The sequence below is a fragment of the Carya illinoinensis genome, chromosome 10, assembly GCF_018687715.1.
Source record: "Carya illinoinensis cultivar Pawnee chromosome 10, C.illinoinensisPawnee_v1, whole genome shotgun sequence".
In the NCBI taxonomy this organism is placed as follows: domain Eukaryota; kingdom Viridiplantae; phylum Streptophyta; class Magnoliopsida; order Fagales; family Juglandaceae; genus Carya; species Carya illinoinensis.
This window is the reverse complement of record NC_056761.1, coordinates 5411345-5425989: the sequence shown is the minus strand read 5'-3', so window position 1 is coordinate 5425989 and position 14645 is coordinate 5411345. Positions and strand designations below refer to the sequence as shown.

The window sequence follows — 14645 nt, the reverse complement described above, 5'->3', positions numbered from 1 at the left end:
ATCGACCGATCTCCAAAGCACCGCATGAACGTGACTTCGATCGTACGTGGGAATTTACTTAAGTCGACGAAGAATAGGAGGGCAAAGGGTTAATCATCAACTTACCCATACTGATTATACATTAATAAAATGCATGCACCTATAATATTCACTTTATAATCTATTTAATATTTAACTACTTTACTAATCATCTCATTTTATTAAAAATAAAATTTTAATTTTATATAAATATCATTCACTTTTAATAGAATGATAGAAAAGTTATAAGTTTATTATTATTTTTTATTATTTTATATATTGTCGAGCTTTCTGATTTTAAATATGTATAAATTAGCTGCCCAACTCTAAATTATATTGATGGAAAATAAAAGGAATCATATAAATATAATTCTTTTGAAATTGATGTTAGATTCTTAAACAATGATATGTTAATCTTGATCATTTTGATTGTATATATAAAAAAGTAATATTACAATTAATCGCGAAGTGTGCAAGTACCATGCAGTGGATTTGAAAATGAGTAGGGTCTATTATTAAAAAATTAATTTTTTTAATGTATATCTCGTATTTATTTATTTTTTTTAAAGTGATTGTATGGCGTAGCTTATACACTCACAATTATAAATATCATTTCTCAATATAAAGTACCAAATTATATGTATTATACCATGGAGTTTTAAGTATGATCAAAAGCATTATATTGACTTGACTGAAATTTTATAATGATCGAAAATGGTCCACTAGATCATCAATGATCAGGTTCCTGCATAATTAAAGTACTGGTACTTGAGTTACATAAGCAGTGTGCAGGCCAGTTTCTTCGATCCAAACTAGGGAGGACTTATTCTTGAGCTACCCTAAGAACTATGATTAGAGAACGTTTAGAGTTGAAGGCCTTTATTAGAATCGGAAGGTGGACTAAAGCATAATTTATGCCCTTTGTTAGTTGATCCTAATACTTTCCTAAAATGTTTCTTTTTATGTTTTTTATATCTTTCAATATTTTCATTGACCCATGCAGTCAGGGAGTTGGTGAGGTGGAGACTTGGTTTTGGGGTGGTCGTGAGAGTTTGGTTGTCAGGGAATTTCGTGGGTGCGGTGGTGCAGTGGTTGTGGGTTGGGTAATCAACCCCATACAGGGAAGGGAGAAAAAAAAAGTATTTTGTATTTCTAGGTGTTTGTTTGTTTTTTTTTTTCCTTTACAAAAGGGGAGGCAGGGCGACTAACGTAGTAACATTTTTGGACGTGACTATATGAGCCCATTTCCGTTGTAAAATGTCTGATTTGAGTCATAGTTACTACTCTAAGGGCGAGTCCATTACCACAACACTCTCAAAATATCCAATTGATTTAAAGTCCATTTTATGATCCAAAAATTAAGATTTACTACTACAACTAATTTCAACTTACGTCCTAACTCAAAGTCATGGAATTCAAGCTTGTATCAACTAAATTATCAACTTGGTAGTGTAATTCTAGTTGTTTGGTTTGTAATTGCTTATGATAAATAATGTTACTATTTACGAAGAAACTTTTAAATGATGCGTTTGGACGATTGAATTTAAGGCAAAATATTTAAATTTAGATCTTTAAAATCTAGAGCGTTAGTTCGGATTATGTATTTAAAATTAGATTTAGATATCAGATTTTGACGACGTTTCAGAATCTTAGATTTTAAATTACGTTAAAAAGAGGGATTCGGATTTGAATGTCATTATTTCAAATCCAAATTTAATTATAAATGTTCGAATCAAATCGAATTACAAAAATTGTCTGGCAGATAACAAAATTTTTTTTTTTATTTTTAAATTATTTCCTATTTATGTTAAAAATAAAAAAGAGAATTATAATTTTTTAACTGTTGGCCTGGACCTCAAACTTACTTTACCACCATATTTGTATATTTCTTAATTTTGTTATCACATATTTTGAATATACAATCTGATATTAGTATATATTTATAAAAAAAATTAATATATTCTAGATTATGTTAAAATGTCACGTTGATGAATTGTAAAAGCTCAAGCAAAAAATTACTTAATAAATGATTTTATTTCTTTTGAAATAATAACAACCTAATGATTAGACTGTTAAGACGTCTTTAATTATAAGATAAATTAAAATACATGTTCTCTCAAATCGTCATCTTTGACAGTGTAATATTGTTGAGCGATTTGACAATTCATCAAGATGGAAATTTAACCTAGCTAGCTGTAAAATATAAACCCAGTTTCTTTATTAGTTTTGTTGAAGGCATCAAGAGCAAGGATTCAGTTCAAATTAGATGCTTAATTCGGGTGTGTCTGCTTCATTAGCAAACAATATCATTGATCATTTCATCTTCTGCGTTACGTACGTGCTTGTCCTTTCGGTACTGTTGGGTAGAAAATGTCCATGCAAGCTGCACTTATGCACGCCACCATCAGCCATTTCATTAATCTGTACGTCAGGCACGACAAAAGCATGCACGAATTGAAGCAGCATGTGACCAGATCATAGAGAGCGCGACACGGAGAAAGACGTGTACAGTAGGACAGGACAACATGAGTTGAATGTAATGGAACTGGAACTCTGGAGCTCATGGGTAAAAGGCATTAAAAATGTGAAGTGAACAATCAAAGGGTACGAGACTGTATAAGTGATACTGCAAATGAGCATTTGGAACTGAAAAGTTAAAAGGTTTCAGACTTTCAGTCATATATCCAAATGCATGAACGAACAAGAACCAATTTGTCTGTCCCCATCTATGTAGCTTACATTCTTATCAGGTCTCTCTCCTTTTTGACCAGTTTTGTTTCTCTTAGAAGGAAAGCCAGTCTTTTTGTGCTTTTGTTTGGTTGCTAATTAGCAATAAATAACATTTATTTTCCCAAATTTTAATTAAGAATCAGTTTAATCATATGTGCATAATAAAGCCGAGAATTAAGACAACCAAACAAAATTAAAGCTCAAGCATATACCTTAGCATAAAAAATTAAGAAGTTCGAGATAACAAAACTCAAGCCAGGAAATCTTTATGACATAAAAAAAGGCGGCGATTAACGCCGCTATTCTTTCATCTACGATTAATCGCATCACAAGATGCTCAACTCTCTTTGTTCTAACTATGACGAACCGAATCATTCCCTGAGGGCCTAAAACATCCAAAGTAAAACAAGACAAAAAGGGTAGACAGATAGAGGTTTAATGGACTCTTTTTTTGGGTATACAAAGCAAAAAAAAAAAAAAAAAAAAAAAACTCCACCAAATTATGTAGCTGCTTGATCTATGGAGCTTGAGGGAGTTCTAAGAATGGGCGAAGAAGGTCATGGTGGAGGACCAAATCCAGGGAGATTAGGCCACTGACTCGGATTCGAAGTAGAAGCAGCATTGTTATTGCCGTTAGCGTTACCAGTGGCGGTGGCGGCGGTGCTAATACTCCACAGAGTGGTGTCAGCGGCCCTGGCGTTAGTATTGATCAGAAAGCTCTGATGCCAGTCATGGGAAGAAGTGTTGGTCTGCCTGCTTGACTGACTCCATGTTTGTCCAGTAAAATGGAGCGGTTCCATGCCTCTATCGATGTTACCCATGGGATAAAATTGCCTTTGCTGGACTTGTCGCTGCCGCTGTTGTGACCCAAACGAAGGGACAGTAAACCGGCCTTGTAGAAGATCCAAATTTGAAGAACCCTCCAAACCTCCCCTAGCATAAGTGAGAGCTTGACTGAAAGAATGTGGTTGATTCAACGATTGAATTGCTGCCAAAGAGGATAAATACCCACCTGCCGCATAGTACGGCCCAGTTGAATGGATCGATGCTCCAGATTGTGAAGCCAAATTACCGGGTTCTGTGGTCATTAGAGCTGGACTTGGGGTGAAAACTGGATCGGAGGGGATTATAGCTGGTGGGTTCGTAAAATTTTGTTGTACTTGCTGCGGCTGTGGGGGCTGCTGAGACCGAGAATTCTCGCCAGCAGATGAGGAGGTTTTTGTACGCTTCCCCTTCCTGCAACTGCCTCCGACGGGGACGTTTCTGAGGGTTCCTCCTTGAGTCCAGTACCTTCTACAAGCCTTGCAGTAGTAACGGGGCTGAGACAGGCTATAGTTGTTGTAATAACAAAACTTGGTGTTGAGAGACTCACAGCGAGGGCATTTTTGAGGATGATGCTGCTGATTATTTTCAGCTTGCATAGGCTCTAGTTTCGAGTCTTCTTCCTTCATGTCTTCTGGTCCTCCTCCATCTCTCTCTTGGTGCATCTTTGTTTCTCTAAATCGTCTCTCTTATTTTTTGAGGTGTGGTTTTTCTTCTTGTGGTTCCGTCTATATATCGAGAAAGGCTTGGGGGGGGGGGGGGGGGGGGGGGGGGGGGGGGGGGGGGGGGTGTGGTGTTGTCTTCCGTTAATTGATGAGCATGCAGGTTTTTGGGGAGGAGTCAATTTTGAGCGTTTCAGTTTTGGAAACTCGACGTGTCTGTCTCTGAGCTTTGAGAATCTCTAGTGTAAAAAACTAACGGCCATCGTTACCAGCTTGTGCATGCAATCCTTTCCTTCCAACCTGCCTACCAAATACAAAGAATAATAGAGTAATAATATTAATAACTCTATCTCTGTGCAAACCCTACAATATCCCCCAAGATTTTCACCAGCTCGGCCCTTTCTCACTCTAATAAAGGAGGCAGAAAGACAGAGGAGAAAGAGCTGTTTTTTCCGCTGTCTGGAGAGAGAAGTGTGTACGTGGATGAATCCAGAAAAGCAGAGATCTTAATTTGAGGGCAGGAAAGATCTAAGGCAATCGGGGTTTGAGACTCAGTACTCTCCTCTCTCACCAACCCTCACGATCAAAACGAAACAGGTATTTATACAGCGTTGGAAAACCCCCAGCTGACTGCTTTCACCAGAGAGGCACAACACGTCCGTACACACAAATCACATCGCAGCTAGCTCTACCTGAATCTTCCAAACGCTCAAATCTTTCACTCAAAAGCTTTACTCAACCAAGAGTAATATTTCCGATCCAAAATAACAATCACACCCAAGAACTAAAGGCGAAGAGTATTACTGAATTAGATTAGAGGAAGAACCACCAGAGAAAAAGGTGGAAAGCACGAGGCGGCGAAAGAGCAGGCTAAGAAACGGAGCATGACGGTCGTCAATATGGGTGGTGGCTGCGTCAGACATCAACAACTCTTCTCTCGCTCTCTCTCTCTCTCTCTCTCTCTCTCTCGTTTCTCTTTCATTTCATGTACAATCTCTGATCTCGACTAGTCTTCTATTCTAATTTTTATTCTAATTTATTTTTCAGTTATGTTCTGACTGACACCACCATGTTTGTGTTTGTGCCTTTCGGGCACCCTTCCTTGATAGCTCCGGCACCCACTTTCCACATAGACGATAGTGTCCCCAACATTTTAGAGAATTTCTCCGTCGTGGTATTTACCTGTGAAGACCAATCTCAGGACAGGATCTCGTTGTGCTTTCAACAAATAATTATATCGAAACATGATGAGTACCGGAAGGTTCTAGTTTATTTTAATACAATCATTTTTTAATTCAATTAAATATCCAAAGAACTTTCATAACAAGAGTTACGTACGTGTGAAATTATAGTTTTCTGTCTACAGTCAAACAAAGACAGATGAACAAAATGATCACATCTCAGGTGTAGATGATATATAATGAGATACCATTATAGCACTCGATCGAGACATTCAATTCATATGCCCTGCATCTCAAAAAGAAAACGATAAAGTATCAAAAGATGCACGTGTATATATATATATATATTACAAAAAACAATAGTGATAAAAGGAATCCTATAAAGAAATTTACATACTGACATGACATACTGCTAATTTAAACGGGATAATTTTCAAGGGGGTCAAGGTCCTATAAAGTATGAAGTGGGTGTGGGACAAGTCTGAAGTTGGAAATGGGGGGGCCAAGGAGAGGGCAGGTGTTATATCATCAGTGTGGGAGTGCCACGTGCTCCCCTCCCTCCCCCTTCTCCAAGCAAAACGTAACCGAAGAAGAGGAGCATGCCCAGACAGTGGGAGGGGGAGGACCAGGTGACGCAGGCGTCCGTTCAGGGGTTACAAGTTACAACTGCTTCTTCCACGGACACCAGTCACTCTGTCAACAGACGCTACCGTTTTGTAACTCCTGTTCCCTTCAGTCGAAAGGAGCACCTACCATGCATATACGTTCCCCTCCTTATTTTAAAAAGGTAAATGATAATTGGAAAACTGAATAAATATAATATTTATGTGAAAAAAATTAATTATTTAATTATAAATTCTATTATTTTTTAAAATTACGATATTTATATACGGTATAATTGTATATAAGATTACTCGATTTTAAATCATCAAACGATTATTCAAAAATAAAAAGTGTAACACCTGTTGTTTGTAACGGTCGTATTCGAAAGGCCCGTCATCCAGGGATTGGAGGAGTGGAATGGTTGGAAGAGGATTCTTTTCTTTGGTTGGGGAAGATGGCTGATGGGAGTATGCAATAGTGGCAATATGTTTTAATTTTACAACATATCTTTCAAATCTAATTTTGTCACTCGATTTTGTAAGGAAAAGAAATCAAATTGGCAATTGAGAGTGTTCGGCAGAGAAGATTGCAGAGGAAGATATCACAAAGATTTTATAAAGAGAAATGATATTTGTAGTAGTAGAGTAAGTAATTACTAAGTAATTCTTTTAAAAAATTTAAATAAATATAAAATTCACATAAAATAATTAATTTTTTATAATAAATTTTACTCTTTTACACAACACTTACAAAACACTTACACACTTACACACTCCGCATGGTATTACTGATTTGGATGGGAGCATTTTGCACGAGGGTTTGAGAATATTTGGCACGAGGGACTGAAGGAAAGTGTTGAGTGGGTGCTGTCAGTGTGGTAGGAGTAGGAGGCGATTAGGACGACACTTCCATCCATTGCCCAAACATGTTCCTGATGTATGTGCAAAGTCTTGACAAGCGTTTATGGCTAAAGGTTGCCCCAAATTGAAATGGGAGCGTTGTTGGGTTTTGGGTGATGGAACCCAAATGTCAGAATTCCTATTCAAGTCTGGGCTGGGCTCAAAGAATCCAGTGAATGAAGTTCTAACCCAATTTGTTTCGGGACAATCCGTAATATGCTACTAGTAATGCTACAGCACTTCCTTTATCAATTGAGAAATGATATTTACAGTTATAGTTGTACAAGCGGTATGTATTCATTTTAAAAAAAATAAATTAATATGAGATTCACATGAAAAAAAAATTAACTTTTTAATCGTGGACTCTACTTTTTTTTAAAAAAATTTACAATTCCACGATTGTATATAGTATTGCTCTTTACTAATCAGACATACAAAGAACAATTGACACAGCACAAAAATACAAAGAACAATTGACACAGCACAAAAATATTAATCTTGAGAGAAATGAGAATTCAGCGCAGCTCAAAGTGTCCAACCAATCTTCTTTAAAGTAAAGAGCTCTACATGAATTTTAAAATTTTAAAGTAAACAGGATTTCAATTGTACTAACTAGATTGAAAATTTCCCAATTTCTCATGCATACGGTGCAAGAAGCCTCCGGTCTTCTATTTAATTGCAGTTATATGATCATATTAAAAAACGAAAAATAATTCTGTTACAGCTTGAACTCCATAAACACTGGAAAGAAAAAGCATCATATCATCATGACCTCTCAGTTATCTATAGAGCTATGGAAATATAGCAAGAAGAAAAACCCCCATTAATCGCTCTGTTTATTTGGGTTTCCAGCACGCCTCCTCAATTCCACCACATCATCGTCCATAGTTTTCCCTCCAAAATCATCATCATCGTCTTTCCCAACCACAGTTTCCTTAATCTTCTGCGTAGTCTCTTTGGCGGCACCCCACGCGTCCTTCACCGTCTGCTTCGCCTTCTCTCCGATATTCTGCACTGCCTCCGCCGCCTTCTCGGCAACTGACCCCACCACATGTTCAGTCTTTTCCTTTACACCATGGACATTGTCTTTGGACCTTTCCTTAACATCTTCCGCTGTCTCGGCCGCTCTTGTCTCCCCTTCGTTAGCTTTTTGAGAGACAGACCTCGCAGTGTCTTTGGTCTTCTCCTTGGCGTCGTAAGCATACTCTTTTGCTTTCTCTTTAGCGCTGTGTGCTGTCTCGGCCGCTCTATTTATTCCCTTTTTGGCCTTATCAGCCACCGAACCGGCTACATCTTTAGTCTTCTCCTTTGCGTCGTGCGCGTACTCTTTGGCTCTCTTCTTTGCACTCTCTGCCGTCTCTGCCGCTCTATATGCCCCTTCCTTCGTCTTCTCCTTGGTATCCTGAGAATACTCTTTTGCTTTCTCTTTCACTCCGTGTGCACGTTCTTTGGTTCTCTCCAAGCCTTCCTTCGCGGCTTCTTTTGCTTCGTCGGTCACATGTCGATCCCCAGGCTCGGTCACGGGCTCCTCCCTGGACCAGTGCGCCGAGTCTCTGTTTCCTTCCGAGGCATGTTGGCCCTGAAGCGCAAAAAGAGAAGAAAAGAAAAGACGAGAAAGAAGAGCATGAGCAAATTAAGGTTTCGTCCTACCTCAAAGAAATTTGAAATATGAGTTTTACCTCGGAGTGTTTAGAGGAGTGCGTGAAGCAAACCCTCGAGACTTTGCGGGAATATCTGAAGGAGAGTGAAGATTTTCTCGTAGGGAAGGCCTTTGAGAAGTTGAAGATTGCGTTTCTTGTCATGGACATGGCTGCCATGGTTTTCTTTGTCTTCACTTTTTTCTTTTCTTCGTGTAGATTACACGGATTTTGATCATGCCTTGTTTGATTGCTTCTTATAAGGTGTTGGAGGAGGGGAAGGTGGCAGCGTAGAGCCTTCACACGTGGGTTGATTGAGCCACGTGTTTTGACATTTGCTAAATCGTTGTCGGTCGGTTTAAGGTAGTAGCCAACACGTGGTGCTAAGTATCCGGGAGTATTCCCAAACTGTAAAATATAATTTTCGAAACTTAAGAATAATTATACAATTTCATTTCAATTAATTTAAAAAGATATATAATAATTAAAAATTATATTTAATAATTTATCTAATTAAGTGTTTATATAATATAATTAAATTTTTAAAAAATTAAAATTGAAAATTTTTAAATTAAATTTTGTTATTTAAATAATATAAAAAATACGTTTCGTACACCGATTTAAAAATAAAATACCTCTAATAATTCAAACTCATGTCAAAATAGAGATATTTAAGTTACAGGTAGGCTTCACTCCACATTTACCTCTGTTTTGGACGCCAAAAAAATGTCAAAGCCTTGTATTTGTCTCGGAACCGGTGTTAAAGTTGGCTTTGGACGTAGGAGTTTGCCAGAGACGTCGTTTGCGTGGCGGTTTCATTTGCACAAACTGCCAGGGTGAGGAGCGTGCCCCTGCGCTACTTTACCAAGTTCCGCTGCCATTGCTCATGCAGGGAAGTGCATATAATGTGACGAATTCCAGGTAACAATCATGAAAAACGCCATCTTTTTTAATCTCTTTAATTACCCACTAGCACTCTCAATTGTGAGAATAACTTAGGCTGAGCCGAATATATTTTTGTGATCTTTTTACGTTATGAACAGAGTTGTAAAATGCAAAACATGGTCTTTTTGCAGTTTCTTTATCAGTTCCAAGCTGACAGTTCTCGGTCAGTAATGCTTCTGCAACATTGTAAAATTTGAATTATATAATTTCAATTGATCCCCTTTGCATTTTGCAATGCACATTATGTGCTGCAGTTTAAAGCTACAAGACAATATCCTGATCAATATCAGTATGGTTGAGGGAAACTGCAGGCAGTTTTGAGCTTAAATTGAAACCTGTTACTCACCCAGAAAGAGGATATTAAGTATTTCGGAGTACGTAATCTACATAATATAAATCCTAGCAAGAAAGTAGTCAATTTCTTCAAAAATCGTCGTGTTTGACTAGTAATGCGTATATGGAATTGGAAAAATTTACCAGCAGTGGATGTTTCTCTTTGCATGATGCTACCATTTCAATAGGGCATTGGGTATTCGGAATTGATGGCTGAGAGTGGATTATTCAGGTAGACCTGGCTCAAATTTTTTAAACGAGTTCTGCATTATATGGTTTTCTCAAGTTGATTTTGAAGCTTATTTTGTGAAAGACTATGGTTACAAATCCTAGTTCATACATTTTTCTCAAGTGAACAAGCATGAGTTCAAGATAGTTAGCTGAATTATTTGTCAGTAAGTTTTTGTGATTAAATTACTTTCTTCTCCTTTCATTACCCTCAATAACATCATCAGCATTGTCATCTTCTTTTTACTTTCCCTTCACTTCCATGGGATTAGATATTTTGAAGTTAAACACTAAAAACTATTTCAAACAGCCTTAAGAAGCTCAAAATTTATTTCTAGAAGAAGCACTAATGAAATCCTCAAACTGATTTACATTATCATTTTATCCCATTATGCGAAGTCTTTGGGAACTTATGAATCACAAAGTCTGATTTAAAACTGGGAACAGATTGATGAACATGTAAACATGGCATTTCATTATAAAGGAACAGGACTGGTGTAGATTCCCTTTCTATTATGAAATGGAATTTGAATTGGTCTTTACAAATGAAGGATCATTTCACTGTTTCTTTTTGGCTTCATATAAAAGAATAATTGAACAATCCCCCCTGCATAAGAACTTATAAACCACTTCTCTCTAACATTAGCTTGGACCTAATCTGGGAATGGCTTTCTATTGTGTGACCAACATTGTTTCAAACTTTCATGCAACTTACACAAAACACTCACTTTTTTTTTATCCTTGGACGTCAGATAAATAGATCAATACTATATAGTTTGCAAACTTTTTCATGTAGTGTACTCTGATCCATTGGAGACTGATCATAGTGTGCTACTTCATATTCTATGATTGGTGTAACTCGTGCCTTTTACTGCTTAATTTCATTTTTAGCATATACCTAGACTTTTGGTTCAAAACTAAGATTGTTGATTCTCTTACTGACTATGGAATGTTACCATGATCGTACTCTCTCTCTCTCTCTCTCTCTCTCTCTCTCTCTCTCTCTCTCTCTCTCTCTCTCTCTCTCTCTCTCTCTCTCTCTCTCTCTCTCTCAGGCTGCATGTAGATTTATGTTTCTCAAGGCAGTGAATGCTAGCTTGATGGCTAGACTACATTTAGTTTTAGATAATAGGGCATGCTTGTAAATTTGAATATTTTCAGGTAGTGGTTTTTCAATTTCATGGTCAGAAATGTTAACAAAATAACACATAAAGAAGTCATGCATGATGAATTCATTGCAGCTTACCCCATTTGTCATTATACCACAAAAGTTTTGGCCACCATTGGATGGATTTAACGTTACATTCTAGATGATTGACAGCTAATTGATGCAGGTAACTGTTGACCGATGATTGACAGCTATAGACTGGACTCTTGTAGGCGTTATCGCTTTGATGGACAGCTATAGACCAGACTTAGGCAGGTGTTATCACCTAAAGCTTTCGGTTACATGCAGTTCACTGGATCGCCCCTATAAAAAGGCTCAGAGTCTCTTCTAAAACTCATCCAGTACAACTTAATCCTTCAGTTTCATTTCTTTTAGTTTTATGAAAGTTTCTTTTCTTCTTGTAGTACTAGAAGTTTTCCACATAGGAATACCAACATAGCGATGGTTGTAAGCTCAATTGATTCTGATGGAAACCCTTCCTCATCAGAGTGGCTTTCCCTGTAAGTCAGAGGCCCCATGCTGCATGATAGGACCTTCTATAGTTCTGTCTAATATGATTTCTTTTTCCTGATGAAGCTTTATTCTCAGTATTATTAAGCAAAGCTAGTTGCATTTCCATTTTCATCATTAGTATCATCATATGATTAACTTTCTTCTGAGGAGGAAGGTATTATGTCTGAATTTTGTATGAAGGACTAGTTACCATGCCTATTGTTTGGACCTCTAGTTGATTGCATGTTGAATTGGAATACTTTTCTATGTTAAAAGTCAAAATTTTCTGTAGATTCACACTATGATCCTGCATACAAACCTCATTTCTTTTGAAACTTGTGGTCATATTTTAGCATATTGTATAAAAATTTGGTTGGGTATGGTTGACATGAAAGTTCTGAATGGAAAAGAGGAAGTAAAAGAAAGAAAGCAAAATAAGGAAAGAATATAAAGAACATATGGCCATTACTTTCACCCATTTTGAAAGGAAAATGCATGTGAAACTATTTCTTTGGAAACATAAATACACGCAACCATTCTTTTTCAAACATAAATGCATTCAATCAACTCAGATAATGATTTGGCATTGATGTTAATCATCCTTTCTAGGCCTAAAAGGTGCAGAAAGGGCCAACTATGATCATCCATTAAAATACCGCTTAGCTCTAAACATGCATCTGTACAAAGATCTCCATGCTAATTACATCAGCAAATCGATTACTTTGACTGCAAATTTACTTCTGTTTTTTCCTGTTTGTATAATGTCAACTTTTTCGTATTGATTGTGAAGTATGAAATGTTAAAAACATTTGTCGGGAAATATTAATCACACTTCATTTGAGTGAAAGGCTATGATGGTCAATCACAGATTCACAGAATTATCTTCATGCGTACTGCTATAAGTCATTTGGATTTTTTTCTTTTGGGGATTATAGGCCACATATTCGGACTGGTTAACATATCAAGGGGCATATTAAGATACCATTGTCTTGTACTTTGTTTCCTTCATTATCCGCATCTGCATGCATTTACAGCATATGTCATGGACTATTACAGTGTAATGATAAGGATTTATACGAATCTTTCTCTTTTTTCAAACGTTGAACCAAGCCTGCTAGCTTCTTCAGCACTATGATTAACGAAGAGATTTGTTTTGCAGGATGGACCTGACTGCATCTTTGGTCCTCAGGATCTGGTCAAACAGATTACAAACAAGCCAGACATGGCATCAAGATGACAATCCCCTTCCATTAACGACCACCTTGAGACTTGAGTTGGTTCAAAATGAGAAGTCATTCGTCATTGAAGCACAAATTTCATCAATCAAGAGTTGCTCTTTTTTACTCACATTCCAAACATTATCACAATCTTTTACTCACATTCCTAACATTATATGAACCAGGTTTTAAAAACCTTTAAACACCAACAGCAAACACTGTAAACCCCCTAACCCTTTTCCTTGAAATCAATACTTACAACCCAGCCACTCCAACCGCGTGTATAGCCCTTGGGATGCTGCAGAGGAATCCGGCTGCTTTTTGAAGGGTGACCATGAATATATGGTGATTTGTGGTTGCTTGTTTCCTCTGCAGAGTAAGCCCAAGTCTCGCCCACATGTTTACCATGGGGCGCCAAGTCTCACACACACATTCCCTCCCTAGAATGGCTGTCACTCCATTCCTTTCCTAGGATGGCTGTCGCTCCATTCCTCCCCTCTGCATGGCCGCATAGCCTCTGCAGACTAACCTCACAAACTGGAAACAAACTCACCACCTTTTAAAAAAAAAGAAAAACAAATAAACATTCTGGCAGGCTAATCTCTTCACAACCATTAATTTCTCCTTATATTCATTTTGATAATAGCGAAACTTCATTACACTCATTTACACCATGCACGCACCACTGACATCCGCTGCAATCATTGCCAGTATGAGGCAAGCAAAGACGGGTTGTCCTCAGACCTCCTAGTTCTCCTTCTATGAACCATTGAGATTCCTTTCAGTACATTATCAACAAGCTTTTAAATTGTAATGGTCGTTGGCACACCAGATGGCGGATGCCAATGATATTTTCTAATCCTTTCATGAACTTTTTGTCACCCTCGAAAGAGAACAATACACTCTGTTTATGCAAAGTAGAAGCACCACGCTTTGGGTTCTACCTGTACATGTATTTATTGAGTCCATTTCGGTGACTGGAAGGCTACTGCATTAAGAGAAAATAGAGGAAGAGTTTTCATGTTAGATTTTCAGTGATAACTTTGAATTCTAACGCTGTACTGTTGCTGAGAACTTTCATCACCCGAGACTGCCATGTTTTAAATTCAAGTGCTACTGCTTTGAACGTTGCAGCTGTTTATGATTCGAATTCGATTGTTGTTGCTGTCTGTTCAAAATTCAAGCGCTGCTGATTGGAACTGCTTGTACTGTTAACTTCCACATCCAAATTCTGTTCATCCGCAGTTGCCGAGATTGCTGTAGAATTCTGGTTAACAATCCTATTTAGGATGATGTGGAACTGGAACACAGATGAGACCTCAAATGTTGCCTATCATCATCAATGAAGTCTCGGTCTGAATAGATGTTTACCTGCCTAGTATATGAATGAAAACGCAAATTTTTTTCCAAGTCATCACATGTATTTTATTGCAGGAGCCAATCCTTCCCGATGACGTTCTAATGGCAACTCTTATCTACTCCCTTGTAACTTCGTAACTTTTAATCATGTAATAATTGTAAAGCTGTTTGGTATTTTCCATTTTTTCGTAATCTTTAGTGCCCAACTTCACATGTGTGTGTGTATATATATATATAGACATATTTAATATAATAATCTCGTAAAAATATTATCCATCGTATTTTCATCCTCAACTTTTTATTGAGTTTTAATGGGACGATAAATCATTTGAGATGATTAAGGACGATAAA

The 14645-nt window shown here is 37.4% G+C and overlaps 2 protein-coding genes and 1 long non-coding RNA gene across 10 annotated transcripts; 1 reads left to right on the top strand and 2 right to left on the bottom strand.

Moving 5' to 3' along the window:
- Positions 1-2989: 2989 nt before the first annotated feature.
- LOC122279426 (dof zinc finger protein DOF1.4-like) lies at positions 2990-5357 on the bottom strand. The gene has a single exon (XM_043090084.1). The coding sequence runs from the start codon at positions 4233-4235 to the stop codon at positions 3306-3308; it is 930 nt and encodes a 309-aa protein (XP_042946018.1). The 5' UTR covers positions 4236-5357; the 3' UTR covers positions 2990-3305.
- A 2072-nt stretch (positions 5358-7429) lies between these two features.
- LOC122278302 (ABA-inducible protein PHV A1-like) lies at positions 7430-8778 on the bottom strand. Its single transcript, XM_043088489.1, has 2 exons — positions 8595-8778; positions 7430-8494 (listed from the first exon to the last, which is right to left on the bottom strand). Exons 1-2 carry the CDS (start codon positions 8730-8732, stop codon positions 7739-7741), a joined length of 894 nt encoding a protein of 297 aa, XP_042944423.1. The 5' UTR covers positions 8733-8778; the 3' UTR covers positions 7430-7738.
- Positions 8779-9263: 485 nt separating this feature from the next.
- LOC122279582 lies at positions 9264-14505 on the top strand. 8 transcript variants are annotated; one of them, XR_006229630.1, is made up of 4 exons: positions 9264-9473; positions 9629-9660; positions 9752-11726; positions 12878-14505. It is a non-coding gene; the product is annotated as an uncharacterized LOC122279582 (long non-coding RNA). The 8 variants fall into 8 exon arrangements; XR_006229634.1 differs by lacking the exons at positions 9264-9473; positions 9629-9660 and having other exon boundaries at positions 9857-9871; positions 10019-10062; positions 11393-11726; positions 12878-14349; XR_006229633.1 differs by lacking the exon at positions 9629-9660.
- The last annotated feature ends 140 nt before the right edge of the window (positions 14506-14645 follow it).

Coding starts and splice junctions, on each gene's coding strand:
- LOC122278302 (XM_043088489.1), bottom strand. CDS start 8,732: ATGGCAGCCATGTCCATGACAAGAAACGCAATCTTCAACTTCTCAAAG. Junction 8,495..8,594: donor ACTCCTCTAAACACTCCGAG/GTAAAACTCATA, acceptor TTTGCGCTTCAG/GGCCAACATGCCTCGGAAGG.
- LOC122279426 (XM_043090084.1), bottom strand. CDS start 4,235: ATGCACCAAGAGAGAGATGGAGGAGGACCAGAAGACATGAAGGAAGAA.